The sequence below is a fragment of the Lepisosteus platostomus genome, chromosome 8 (assembly GCF_059453375.1).
Source record: "Lepisosteus platostomus isolate fLepPlt1 chromosome 8, fLepPlt1.hap1, whole genome shotgun sequence".
NCBI classification, from domain to species: domain Eukaryota; kingdom Metazoa; phylum Chordata; class Actinopteri; order Semionotiformes; family Lepisosteidae; genus Lepisosteus; species Lepisosteus platostomus.
The window spans coordinates 30,123,047-30,137,295 of record NC_142618.1 but is presented as its reverse complement, the minus strand read 5'-3'; the positions used below and the strand labels follow the sequence as shown (position 1 = coordinate 30,137,295).

The window sequence follows — 14,249 nt, the reverse complement described above, 5'->3', positions numbered from 1 at the left end:
TAAACCATACAGAACTTACTTGGGTACATTTAATATGTTATACATATCAATACCCATATAGCTATTTATTATCATATACATAAATACAGGTGCCCAGATAACACTAGTATTTCAATTGTAATCATGGAATGAAAAGTTAACATCTCTCTTCCTTCTCTTAGTAACAGGCCAAGACAGTCATGTTCTGAGATTACCTCTCGTCTATGATGGTCCTTTCACTGCGGTACATGGGGCTCTCGGGGTAAGTGGAGGGCAGCAGGGTGTGCGATCGTGTCCGGCTGGGGAGGTGTGAGGTGCAGAGGGACGCCAGGACACTAGCAGCGGCGGAGGCAGTGGTGCTGGGTGGAACAAAACGTCGATCTCTGCCGGGCAGCCCCGAAGCTGTGAGGACTGGATGAGCCAGAACACTGGCTAAAAGGTTTTCAGGCTGGGGAGACAAAGACAAACACAATTCAGGAAAGCCGAACCACTCAGAGACACCAAGGAACAAAGAAAAATAGGGATCTGAGAGATTCCTTCAATAACATTAAGTGTGACTGGCTGCTTTATGTTTAAACTACCACAACGTTTCAACAAAAAATACAGAATACATTTGTCTGGATTACCCTTTGGTATAATAATTAAAATACATTTAACAGAAGTCTAAATCCTGTTTTTCAATTGACGTAACATGAACAGGCCTGGCAAGATCACACTACCAATTTGTATTCCATTTGAATGAAAAAAATGCCTCCAGAAGTTCAAACCATCATGACACATTCTATATAAAAAACCTGCAGTCTGTACTGATGAGTTGGGTTGTACAGTATCCTGAGAAGCCTGATACTCACTGCGGTGCCAGACTCGTTGGACAGCAGTGAGGTGCAGAGAGGGGCTTCAGACAGGATGTGCTGAGCAGGGGGGGCCCCAGCAGCATCCTGCTGCACCTTCTCCTTCAGGTGGCTGATGAAGAAGGAGCTCTCCTGGGGGGGCTGCCAGTGAGGGTTCTTGATGGTAAAGTGCATCAGTGATAGCTCTGTCTTGCCATTTTCGGCCTGCTGGTACACTGAGGCTTCTGTCTGGCCTTCAGACAGCCACTGCAGAAAAGAGTGTAATGAGGGATGGTGAGATTCAGGGGTAAAAAGAGAGGAGATGATCAAAAACATCTTTTAGATGTACTGTAGTTCAATTATACCCTTTGCAAGGGGGCAAAAGGTTCAGACAAGATGAAGGTCCTACAGCCCCTTACACCTCCTACCCCAAATTCTCAAACACTTAACTTTCATCCTGCTTTAACACAGTCCCCTAACAGGGCCTACAATTCTCAAAGCATTCACAACTTTCATTAAAGAGTACATCAGAAAAGGAAAAACCTAACATAAGTTACAATCTTAAAACTGTGCCACATTATTTCAAACATTTTCTGAAAACAACATTCTGGCATAGACATCTAAATCTCACACTTGTTCAGTTTAATGTTTAAAGCTTTACCAGGCGCTTTAATCTTCAGTTTAAAACTGTGTTGATGATGCTGTGTGATTTGTCCAGGTTGTGCTGACTGACCTGTGGGTTCCCGTGCTTGCGAATGTCCATCTGAGCAAAGGAGCAGATGTCGCCCACGCCTACCACCTCCACGGTAAAGTTGCGGAAGAAATCAATTATCTCCAGGGACTTGCGCCGCAAGAAGAAAATTAAAATAAAGGGAGTGATGATGGGACTGAGCAGCTCCTCCAGGATGAAAACCTGCAACAGAAACACCACACTACTGTATCAGCATCCACAGGCAGACCAACAACTGGTCAAGTCATCATAACAAGTCACGCTGAAGTGAACATAAAATTCTTGTTAATTATAAAACTAGTCTTCAGGTAAATTATCTGCAGTGCTTCTGATAGGCTAAACAACTTACTTGCCAGATGGCTGCACATATCTTAGCAGAGACCCAATGAGCACCAGATTACAATACTTCTCTATCTAAACCTCATACTGTACATGTACAGTAGTTCACAACATCATAGGCTTTTTCTTAAAAGTGATAAAAAAGTAAAATCTCAACATAAAGCCAAAAAGATATACTGTATGGCCAGACAGAATTATCTTGTGAAATACATGCAGTTATTTTTCATAATTTATTTTGATGACCAAATAAATTCTTCTTTCAATAAAAAAAATTGCAGCTACTGTATATGAAACTGTCATTTTAATAGACAAATAATAGCAGAAAGGTCAATGAGGTCAATGAGTGTCTCACATGCAGTACTGGGAAAGTTCTTAAAGGTGAATGACACAAACTTGTTTTGTGCATAATACTTTATAACCAGATAATGTTTTTAAAATCATTAGTCTAGGTTTCTATAGACTCATAAATTACAGCAATGCATGTTGCATGTGTGCAAAAACAATCATTGATATATTCTTGTAAAAATAACTTTACATACACCTTCATAAAAAAAACAAAGGCAGACAGAAGAAAACAGTCATCTTACAGACAATATAAAGCTATAAGGTAAACTGGTTTTCAGAAAGTGGTGACTTGGAGTGATATGGAAAGAAATAAATGTAAATTAATGTCATTAAGAAGCTATGATCTGGCAACAGATGTGGAATTGTAGAATTATGTTTCAGAGGAAGTTCTTAAAAGAAAACTTTTAAGAATGGTGTAATCTCTTAAAAAAACATTAAGGGCAGTAAGACAAACAAAATCTCAATACGTTCAAAGGAACCAAAACATACTAATGCAAGAGAAGAGTACAAATTAGGCTAATGTGGTGATCTCTGTTACGTCTTTGAGCTGCTTATAATAAAAGAATGATAAGTGGAGCGGCTGGAACTGGATTTTTCCAATTTGTGAGACTAGATGCAACTAAATTGTCCCTTTCACATGATATTACACTCTTGACTTCTAACTTGAGTATGTTGTTCATGGGAAATATTTTGGTCTGATTGAACAACTGCATTTTGATTGTACTTGTACTGACTGTATTTTGGTCATAACAGAGCCAGTTATTAATCATTCAATAAATATAAAATTTGTAGTTTTCAATTTGGGAAAAAAAAACATTTAAAAGTTTGTGACACTAAATATCCATAACAGAAACAGCAAAAATGTATATGCTTTCCTTTTAACCTTGCAACAAAACATCAATGAATGGTAATTTACCAGAAAATGTCAAGTACCAAGAACATTTCTTTAGTCTTTCCTCTGATGAGCAGATTTCCAACAAAAACGACCAGTTATTTAGTACAAACATAGGTATACTAGTTATCTACAAGTTGTTTTAAGCTTGTCATGTATAAAATCAGACCCTCACCGCTTTGTACTGAAAAAGCTGAGCCATTTCATCCCGAGTCTCACTTTTGTTAGCATTTCCCTTCCAGTGGTCAGGCATGTAATGAATGTGAGCCAGCACATACTGCAGGAGCTGCTCTGGGCACCACACCATGTGCTCATCAGGGATGAAAGACCTGCAAAACATACACGGTTAAAAAGCTGGCAGACAGACCAATTTGGAATGGCCACTGTAGATGGCTGTCCTACAATCTTAAAAAAACATCAGCATGGAACATCAGTACTCAGCATGGAACTAACTGGCAATAGATCCTAAAAACATTCCAGCTACAGGGCTATTTTGCAGCAAGCTTTTTAGCTTTGACTGATAGATTTGACCTATTTTAGAGATAAGGAATTGCAATAAATACCTTTACAAGGATTTAGACAGGAAATGGATGTAAAGTTTGTAGTCATCTCTGTTGTTATAAACACAGCAAGCATATAAAAATGCAATGCAGAAAAAGATATATAAAATTCTGCACTTCTTCCACTAAAAAGATGAAGATATTATATACTGTATTTATGTGAGATATTTTAACACTGCTTTTTGAAACAACCATTACATCTGATCTCAACTTTCTACAGAAATTGCTGTTCCTTTCCAAGTTTCATCCACTTTTTTCTCTTTTCAATGAAAACTCAAATGATAACTTAATAGGATATCCAAAACAAGGACATTTTAATCCCAAGACACACCAGCTATATAAAGAAATTATTGGACAAGTATGTTAATTTATCCAATACCATTATGTCTTCAAGTTTAGCAACAAAAGTAAAAAAACATGTCAAGCTTTTTATCCATTTGTTTAACAATGCAAATAAAAGAAACAGAAAGACGGGCAAAATCTTGATCCAACAGTTCAGGCCCATATCCTGTACTAACCTGGAAATGGTGATGACCACACCTAGAATGGTAATAGCAGTAAGGATGTGCTGAACAGTGAGCACATCCTCGTCATACACAGTCAGTGTAATCAAGACGGCCAGGACGGAGCCCGAGAAGAAGGCCACATTCTTGGCGATAACGGCGAGAAGTGGTGAGGTGAAGGAGTTCATGTACTTGGACACAGGCTTGTAGCCACGGCCCAGGCGGCTGTGCAGTTCATGGTCCAGTTCATTGAAATGGCGCAGATATAGACGCCCATAAAGGGACCAGCGCCGTGCCCCCAAACTGCCAGGCTCCCGCTTAATGATTTCTGTATAACTAAAGAATGCATATAACACCTGCCACACCAAAATGAAGGGGCACAGCAGGAGGTTGGCCAGCCCTGTCAGCAGGATGATGTGGCTGAGCTGCTGGGCCAGTTCCAGGCGGTTCCCGGCTCGCTTGTACTTAGGGTGGAGGTTCCACTTGTTCTGGAAAAGGGAGCCAGGCCCCCAGAAGAAGATGAGCTCAAAGTTGTACTTTAATCCCTGTGTGAGGAAGACCACGTCCCCCAGCAAGGGCACATGGAGGTTAACAGGCAGGAGGGATTTGTTGACCATGGCTACCATGTAGTTTTTGAAGCGCAGAATGCGGTGGTAGATGTCCAGCTCAGTCAACTCTTTCTTGTGGATGCACATCTGCTGTTCTCGCTGCAGGCTGATCAGTCGGTCCTGTACCTCCTGCCAGCTGTAATTACACAGCTCATCCTGGAATGTAAGCAAGACATAGAGGAATCGAGCTAGAGACTGGGTGATCACTTTGCTGGAAATTAAAACTGAATCTGGGCTGTATAATAGACTTGGTTTAGAAGCTAAGCATATAAAACATTTAATGAACAAATGAAAGAATTCCTCCTCATTAGAGAACAACAGTGGCACCTTTAAAAATAGTTACAAAAAGTATGTAATACTTTGTAATCTGGGGTTCTGAGTGGTTCCTCTAGTAAAGGTACTACTAGAAAACTAGCAAGCTGGCAAAGGCCAACAGTCTACACACTAGCAAGTCAGATTTGATTTATTTCATTTTCTCACTGCAATATGGATTCTTAAAGGAGCAGAGCATAATTGGCTGAGTGTGTTTTTTAGTCAGGGGCTTGTTTTGGCCACGGATTCCCCTGCTTAGCATGCAAAAGCAACCCCCATGACCTGCCAGGAGCCTGTCAGCATGCAGTGATGTTAGTGAAAGCTGCATCAAAATCAACTCTCTTGGATACATCTTGGGATGATCAGTGTAACAAATTGCAAATATCACTGTGCAAGACCACATTCTGGCCTTCATCTCTATATGCAAGATGTAAGGGATGTGGAGAGCTCATTGTAGTCAGCTATTTCTAATTTGTATTTGTAAGTTGGGGGGGGTATAAACAGAAAAAAAAGATTTCAATATCATTTCAATGAAATATCAAATGTATGGCATTTACGTCTATGTGACATATCTGTTAACTGATCAGTTAAGGCTGGAAAGGAATTTTACTTCATAATGACTTTACATCTGAAACATTGAATTAAGACGTGAAGTGCAGTATGGTAAAAAAAAAAAGCTATGCCAACAGTGGCATAACTGTGAAATCTGAAGAGAAAAAAAAAGATTCTACTTTGTCTTGGCTATTATTCTGGTATCCTACAAAATAAAAATAAAAAACACAAGACAACCAGAGACAGGGTTCTGTACTGAATAGGGATCCTGTCTTATTGCTGTCTTGTCTTTTTCAGATGGACGTCACTGCTGAGAATGAGGATGCATAAAATACTTAAAACATTTAAAGACTGCTCCAAATCTTCAGATGCGCAACAAAAATCAACTAACAAATCATCCTTATTGTCTCCAGTTTCTCTGCCTGATCTTTTTTCAATAATTTAGATGAAGAAAGCAACTGAGTTCACATAAGAATGTGAATTGAAGGTCTATCCTGGACCTAGGTATTTTTATATTAAGTAACCAACAATCAAGACAAAATACTGCTTTATCCTCTTTCACAGCACAAAATCAGGTCTCAAAGGGCCACAAAACCAATTCAGGTTTGCCAGTACTTGCAAAACCTTTCTGCTTGTAACCTAAGAGAAAAATGATAATTCCATTATATGAATCTCCTACACAACACCGATTCAGTGTTGGTGGTTCTTTAGTAAACCATTTTCTTATGATAGTTTCTTACTGGCAGCTAAAATAATTCCTAGTAGATATCTATTCTTAAGTTCCATGTAGTCAAAAGTAAAATTACCCAAATACGTAACAGAGAATTCAAATCAGGTATGTCTAGGTTTTCTAGATTATTAAAGTCCAATATTGTTGTATTTCTGGGCATGACCAGAATATGTGTAAATAGTCGTTTGTTTTCCACATAACCTCCAACATTGTGAACTGATTCCTTTTGTTTTGCTTGAATATTAGGACTGATAAAAAAAGTCAGAAATTGTTTTATTGTTTTCTTTTAAACAAAGATTAATAAAACAAAAAATACTGTTTTATTTTTATATATTCTGTTGAATCTATTTTCATATCTTCAATGTTATTATACAGTTTTGATATTATTACCTTGTGGTTGCTTTGCTGGTACAAAGCTATAAAATTATCCAGCAATTTATTACCTAGCTCTGTATTTGGTTGTCTGATGTCTTTAATGCTTCTTCTATAATGCTTCAGAAGGGTTTATTGTATAGCGCAAATAAGTTAATGTGGAAAGAAATAACAATATTTTCAAATGTTGACGTAAGCATTTCACACATAGACTAAGTTTTAAAACATGATTTGAAATGCAGCTCTCGAACGTCAGAAATATTTTTCTCCAAGAAGCAACAGATATTTTGTAAAACCATGAGACTGTAATCACAAAGAAAAATGGCCCACTTCTTTTTCTTCCTATTTGTATGTGGTCTTTCTTTGTATGTTTTGCAAAGGTATAATAGCCTAGTGAGCAGTGTTCCAGGTTTGTTGCAATCAATCCACTTGTTGCTTAAAGAGAATTTAATTAATCCCCATCACTACAAAGTCTATTAATTCACTCTTCCTCACAGAAGATTCACTGAGAAAAAAAACATTAAAAAGCCAAAACAGCATTGTGCTGCCATCTACTGGTAAATACTGATAAAAACAAATTACAAATGATTTTGACCAATTCATTGTACCTCACTGCACAATTCTACATGCAGTATTTAATGAACAGTACTGTGAGTCTCTGCTGTTTTAATACAAACCTTCACAATCACTGCCCTTTAAAATTCACATTCACTTTAGTAAACGAGGCCCTGACAGACATCAGGAAATCTTACCATTGTTATTTTCAGTGCTTTGATATAAAACTGGCGGATCTCCCAGTAGCTTAGGAGGTTGCAGAACACTTTGATCAGCCGATAAATCCAGAAGATAGCTGCCATGATCAGAAGGAAAATGATCCAACCATTTTCTTGAATTCTGAGTACAGAAAAAAGGGGAAAAAAAAGAAAACAATCCTTTCATTACATTTAGATATGTCACCAGCCCAGAGCTACAGAAAAGCTTTTCTGTAGTAACAGAAAAACTTCTGTGAACAATGCATTCTATTAAATCAAGGAAACCATCTCCGTTCAGCTAAAGACCATTATTCTTCCCTGCTTACTAAATGATCTATCTTTATGTGAATGGTAATGTTAAATTTGGATAGCACTGTGGTATGTTGGAAGTGCTGCTGCCTCACAGCTAATGAGTTCTGTGTTAGATTCTGTCTTAGGAAACCTTCCGTGTAGAGATTACATACAGGTACTCTCCTCATGGTGATTTTTTTTTTCAGGTACTCAAGTTTCCTCCCACATACTAAAAACTTGAACACACAAGTGTATGAGGAAACCTGATTCATAGGTTCTAAATCTGCAAAATTACAAAAGCAACCCACTGGAGTTCTTCAGAATCAAGAGCGAATCACGAACCAGAAGACACAGGTAAAACAAATACAGTAAAATCTATGAGCAAGTACATTTAAACCCAAGAAGAAGAGGTGCTTTCGTAAAGAAAAGTTTGTGGAGGAAGAAGAGCAAGCTACCCAGCCTTGTTGCTGAAGCTGATGCCCTGGTGTCTTTTAAGAAACATCCATGGGTCACTTAGTTACTGACAAAAGTAGACCAAGAGGCCTCCCCACGTTTTTAACTGATCTAAAGTTCTGTTCTCATCCTGTCTAGGTTAAATAACCATACCTAAATTGATCTCTTGTACGTGTTTGCCCTGCAATACAAGGTGTATCCTGCCTTTTCACCATTGTTTAATTAGGTGGTCTTTGACTTATTACAGCCATATGTTGAATAGTAAAGGAATAGAAAAATAAAATAATTTATAACAAGTGTTGTTAAGGAGCCACTGACCATAAATTGCACATTTGAGGACCAAATGCCTATCTAGAACATTTTTATTTATAATTATGTCTCAGTTTCCTTATTTGCTTGTGCATGCCCTTTTGATTGGACATTTTGCCATTATAAAATGCTGAACAGACATGCAAATTAGTCTCTGTTGACGTCACGTGATACGTCTTAAGATGCAAACGGCATCTGGCTCCTTAAAAACCATGCCCAGCCTTACATCCTGAAGAAAAAAATACAATTAAGTAATACTTGAATCAGTATTTTGTGTGGGAAAAAAAGTGGAAAACTAGAAAAAATAACCATAAATGGTACAGGCCGCTAAGAAATAATCACATTAAAATTAGTCCCATAAATGAGTGGCATATTGAGCATTCCGGAATCCGTAGACCATGCTCTTTATCAGAAATGCGCATTAGGCAAGCCAAGCTGCTCTGTCTGTTACACCATATGCTAACCCAGATCCTATACATTAAGCCCCTTACAGGAGCAGAATGTAATTGTAACTCATGCTGTAGTCAGCAATCACAGAATTTATTTTTATAGTAAGGAAAACTATCGTACAGAAGCTTTGTAACACATCAGATCCTGGTTTTAATGTTAAAATTTCTTTTAACCTAAATTTTCTTTCTTAGTTAGCATCATTTCAGGATAACAGCTTCATTCTATTATTTTCAGCAACAAACTTTTAAGACTTCCTCAATTTGTAATTCAAGATTCCAACCCATTTGCCGAGAGCAAATGCATTTTTTGCAGCATTATTTCCGTACATTTCTAATGCTACTTGAAGAATACTTAAAAGTTACAAAGTTAATGGTTGATTGGTTTGAAAGCCATCACAAAGGCATTCATTTTGTTCTTTTTACCTGTCTGAAAGAAATAGTTAATTCTCACTGTGCCTTGTGCTATTACACTATTACTTATAAAAAATAATATAGACCCATCAATAAACAGTTAATGTTTTTTTACAGTACATCAAGTACTGTGTGCAGCTAGTGTGCAGCTTTTCAGGAACAGTGTATGTTCAGCAGCTTCTCTGCAACTTTGTCTGGTTCAGGCTTTATGTTATCAAGGAAACACAGAGTTAGCTAAATGAAGAAACTGAACTACTTGTGCATGCTGAATCAGCTGGATATCAGCCTCTCGCCAGGCATTAACATGCTTACATTCCTCATTAGTTCATTATCTCCCATATTCACAGGTGGATGGCAACAATTGCCCTCTGGATACTCATCTATTAATCAGTATGTCTTGCAGTGGCAAATAGCACCAACAGAACCATCTACACTCAGTATTCTAATGTTAAACAATCAGCATTAACTGAAAAGCAAAGGTAGTGACAGCACTACAAATGTCTGAAAACAAACTAATACTTAGCACATTGCAGGAAATGCTAGCACAACCTTGAGTTGCATATAGTAAGCCTTTCTTTTAAAACATTAACATGTTTCCAAAATTTGAGTTATCTGTTCAGTCCTATTTAAGCACTATTATTATGTAGTATATTTTAAATTTGCTGAGGGCGTGGGCCTCATTCATCAGCATTTTCACATCTTGTACACACTGTTAACTAATATTAAACATTCTCTTTATATGCATTCTTTTACTCATTCTTTTTTTATCTTCATATACAGAGCAGTCTTTCTTTTTCCTGTAAGTTTAATATCCTATTCCTCACACTGACATTTTCTTTCATTAAAGTGGAAATTTAGCAATAAAACAGTGTAAAAACATACATACCTGTACTTTTATCTTAAAGATGAAAATTACTGTTAAAAATCCAGGGGCATATGTTTTACACATTCATTGTTCTTTAACTTGGGATGATTTTGTTGCTAAAGCCTCTTAGAACTACTATAATTACATTTAGAAAGTCTTGAAATCTTAAAATATATTCTCATCATAAACCTGAAACAATAGAGCAAGAACCTTAAAGAACTCTGTTTATAGAATTCCATTCATTTAATGCATTATGATCCTTTTTCTTTATTTAAAAAACATACCAGTTTAAGTCTATAGGGATCCAATCAAAATTCTCATGTCAAATTAGGGTAACTGTTTTCTTTCATTTAATGTATTACCAAATTTCATTAAAAATTGTATACAAAATGTTAAAAGATACAAAAACCATTTTATAAGGTATTTCCTACATAACAGCATATTAATATTTGTACGCTTTTAACTGTAACCCTTAGCTTCGCGTGAATTGAGAAAGTTTGCCTCACAATGGCCGCAGTGTGTAGCCACTCTACTGATGTTTCTGAAAGAAAAATAACCTGAAAGTAATGAGACTTTAATCATTAAGACATTTTATCTAAAAATGCTCCAGAGAAGAGGCTTATCATCTTGTTTCTCTAGTTGTAATTATAAAAGCAATGAAGAAGCAGATTATACAACAAAATCAATTTGCACCTGCAGGGCAATAAACCTGGAGTAGTACATATAAGGTCTGCAACACTGGACTCTTGTTTACAGCAGTCCAATGTAAAGAGAACTCACTTGCTATTGAATTTCACATCACAAGAGCTGGCATATCAAACCTCTCATAACAGATGGCCAAGTGAAACATTTAGCACCACATGCTTCCCTCCTCATCACTGGCAAGGGAATATTATGTCATTTATTTTTTAGAACTTCAAAAGAATCCCGATCTTTTCATCTAAACCAAAGATATACACAAATGCTGCTCAGGATTAATAAGAAATTTGCTTCTTTTTAAAAAAAATGAAAATTATTTTGAAGGTTAATCACTTCAAGATCTTAATTTTTCTGCAGAATGTGTAATTTGTGTTGGGTCTTAAGCAATGTTGTGTGGTGTTGGGAACAGAAGATGGCAGGTAGGGAAGAATCCACTCAAACCTCAAATTAATAGAAAGCTTTTAACTGGTCTTTTACATCACTGTCATAAATACTCATCTGTATATTGCCAGGATAGCATAACTGCTCTTCTACCTTTATTTTATAGTTTTTAAATACTCCTTGTTTACATGTACGGATTGAAATAACGGGGGAAAATGAAAAATGCATGCTAACTTTGAGTCAATATGTTTTCGTTTTATAGCCTGAGTCTAAAAGCTTCACTGAAGACTAAGAATCATGCAGTACTTGGGAATACTGCCCAGCATTCTCTGGCTCAGTATCTGCAGTGTTCTATCATCTCTTAAAATACAGCTGCCATTCGTCACAGATGATTTCACAACATTGAAAGTTTAAAAACACAGCTAATATGAGGAACTAAAAAGTATCATGTTTTGTAAGTTGAGTTCATGACTGTTGCAAGATTTTTTTTAACATTTCTTAAAACTCTGCAGGACCCTTTGCAATTGATGTAAAATTATAATAAATTATGAATAATTAATTTCAGCTTAAGGTTTCAAATTCCTTAGCTTCATAGCCATTAAAATTTCCTCCCACACCACGTACAATGAGTGGTACAGTATATCTAATTGACTAATAAGTCAAAACCAAATCATAGTTGTTTTTCTTGATTTATATATATGAAAAATGGTCTACTGCAGGCTAATGTAGATTTTGCTGAATGTTAATTTTCTTACTAAATGTCTATGTAAGGTTATAAGTAAAGGTTTAGTTTAGAAAACCAGTTTTACGAAGGGGCTACAATACAAACAATCCTTGGCTGTCTAAATTTACTCCAAAACATAAAGTAGTTTAAATTCAAATCCTCATTCTGAGAAATTGAACCTGTACACCTCATTTCTGGAGCCTTCCTGATCTGCAGAAAATGAATGTTCTATGTACTGTAGAACAGTTCAGCAGTTACACAGTTCACTTCAGAATTACTAAAACACATCAAGATACAGGAATCTATTAACTGAATTTTTAAATAATGAAGACGTTCATTGGGTATGGACCCGCACATTACAAAATGCATCTCAAGAAGGAGAGTATCCTGACCCTCAGCACACTGAACCCCCGATATAAAGTAAGTATGATCGCACCTCTTAGTGCACTGTTGGCTGGGCAGGATGGCATCTGGCAGTGTAACTTTGCTCCTGTCCAGAGGTCCGAGGTTGTGTGTTGTGTGATTCACTGCCTTGTTAGCAAAAAGCACATCATACTCCACACAGTTGAAGAGAAAAGTGGTAAAGGTGACCACAAACAAGAACTGTCTGTAAAGAGAAAATGACATTGAAAACAAGCAGAAAGAAAAATTAATAGAGTTTTTGAAACCCCAGAAAATTAAACACAAACAGACTAGAAAACTGCTTGTTTGATCTTACCAATTTCATGACTACAAAATGGCTACTTCACCCCAAAACCAAACAAAGTGAGAAATGAAGTGATGAATGTGGTTAGTACAGTATATGGGGGAAAGCCACCAACCACACATTCCATCTTGATGAGTCAGTGCTACAGTATCAAATGAAAGAACAGTTTGCAAAAGGACTATGAGGTAGGCACATTAGCACTGTATAAAAAAAATCATACTTGTAGGACATCAGGAAGACAAGCTCCAGCCATGCTTAAATCTGATTAAGATTCCCTTTGATTCAATGGCTGCTTATGGGGAGTATGTAATTAGTTCTGGTGATTTATATCCAGGTGGTAAAGTAATCACATCTCAAACCACAATCATCACTGGAACAGCTTGTGAGTAGATGCTGGAGAGAAATATGATTCAGCTTTTAAGATTTAATGATTCATCTGGTAAGGATAACAGTGGTCCCTACCGGGATTGGTTATTAAATCTCAACAGTAATTAATTGCCAGTATCACTAAATTTGACAAAATCCGAATCAAGCACAAAATCGTACTGGATAGTGTCATGTTGTCGAAAAACCCTGGTTTCACCACACACAAGAGCGAGAGTTTGTAATGTAATGACTAATGTAATGAGATGTACTGTACAAGCGAATAATACAGAAATGTTCCAACATGATCTACGTTAGAGTTTACAAGTAAGTAGTATTCACTTCATGTCGCTGGAAGTTTTATTGCCTCGTTCTGAATTGCAAAAAATGGCACTGCTCATACCTGGAAATTTTGTGATGTAAACTGGAGGTTTTACATGTTACTATGTACATTTTACTTTAATTGTGGTTTGAAATGCACTCATCAATGCTGATTCTTTCAAACTCCTAAGCATAAAAATAGCATTGAAGTTCCCCTTTAAAGCAGCCAATTGATCTTAGCACATGCAGATATTTTACTGATTTGTCTGAACATGGCTTCAATATAAAAACCTTAGAAAGTGGCAATATCACCCCACAAAAATCTTGAAATTACAGCATACTTCTTATTGACCATTTAACCTACAGTAGTAAAGGCATTAGCAATCAGTAAAAAAATACTTACACCAGTTCAAAAAACTCAGTCAACATCATACAGGCAAAGCCATTCTTCTGGTGAAAGTGATAGATGTGGAGAGGAATGTTAAAGAAATATGATACCCTTCTTATAAAGTGCAAAATTCAAACCTACAATGATAAATAACATAACATGTACTTTTAGAAGACTGATATACAGGGAATTTGCATGCTCTCTACACGAGGTACAATATCCTTTGAAAGATATCAAAGAACGCACAGAATCCATATGCTTAACTTTACATACTGTCTTCCACTGTAATCAAAGTATAAAAGAATGGTGTTAGATGAAGTCAACCACAACTTTCCCCTGAAATCATCTGTTGCAACTTTATGCTAAACTTCCTGGGGGAGTGTGT

General features: G+C 36.7%; 1 protein-coding gene across 1 annotated transcript in view; it reads right to left on the bottom strand.

Annotated features, from left to right (window-relative positions):
• Positions 1–14,249, bottom strand: part of atg9b (autophagy related 9B) — a 37,494-nt gene that overhangs the window by 13,675 nt on the left and 9,570 nt on the right. The window contains exons 4-11 of the mRNA XM_088643068.1: positions 13,880–13,944; positions 12,523–12,693; positions 7,505–7,646; positions 4,194–4,942; positions 3,291–3,444; positions 1,543–1,722; positions 831–1,076; positions 195–427 (exon numbers count right to left, since the gene is read on the bottom strand). Of these exons, the coding sequence (XP_088499194.1) occupies positions 195–427; positions 831–1,076; positions 1,543–1,722; positions 3,291–3,444; positions 4,194–4,942; positions 7,505–7,646; positions 12,523–12,693; positions 13,880–13,944 (1,940 nt within the window). The remainder of the gene's footprint in view (positions 1–194; positions 428–830; positions 1,077–1,542; positions 1,723–3,290; positions 3,445–4,193; positions 4,943–7,504; positions 7,647–12,522; positions 12,694–13,879; positions 13,945–14,249) is intronic.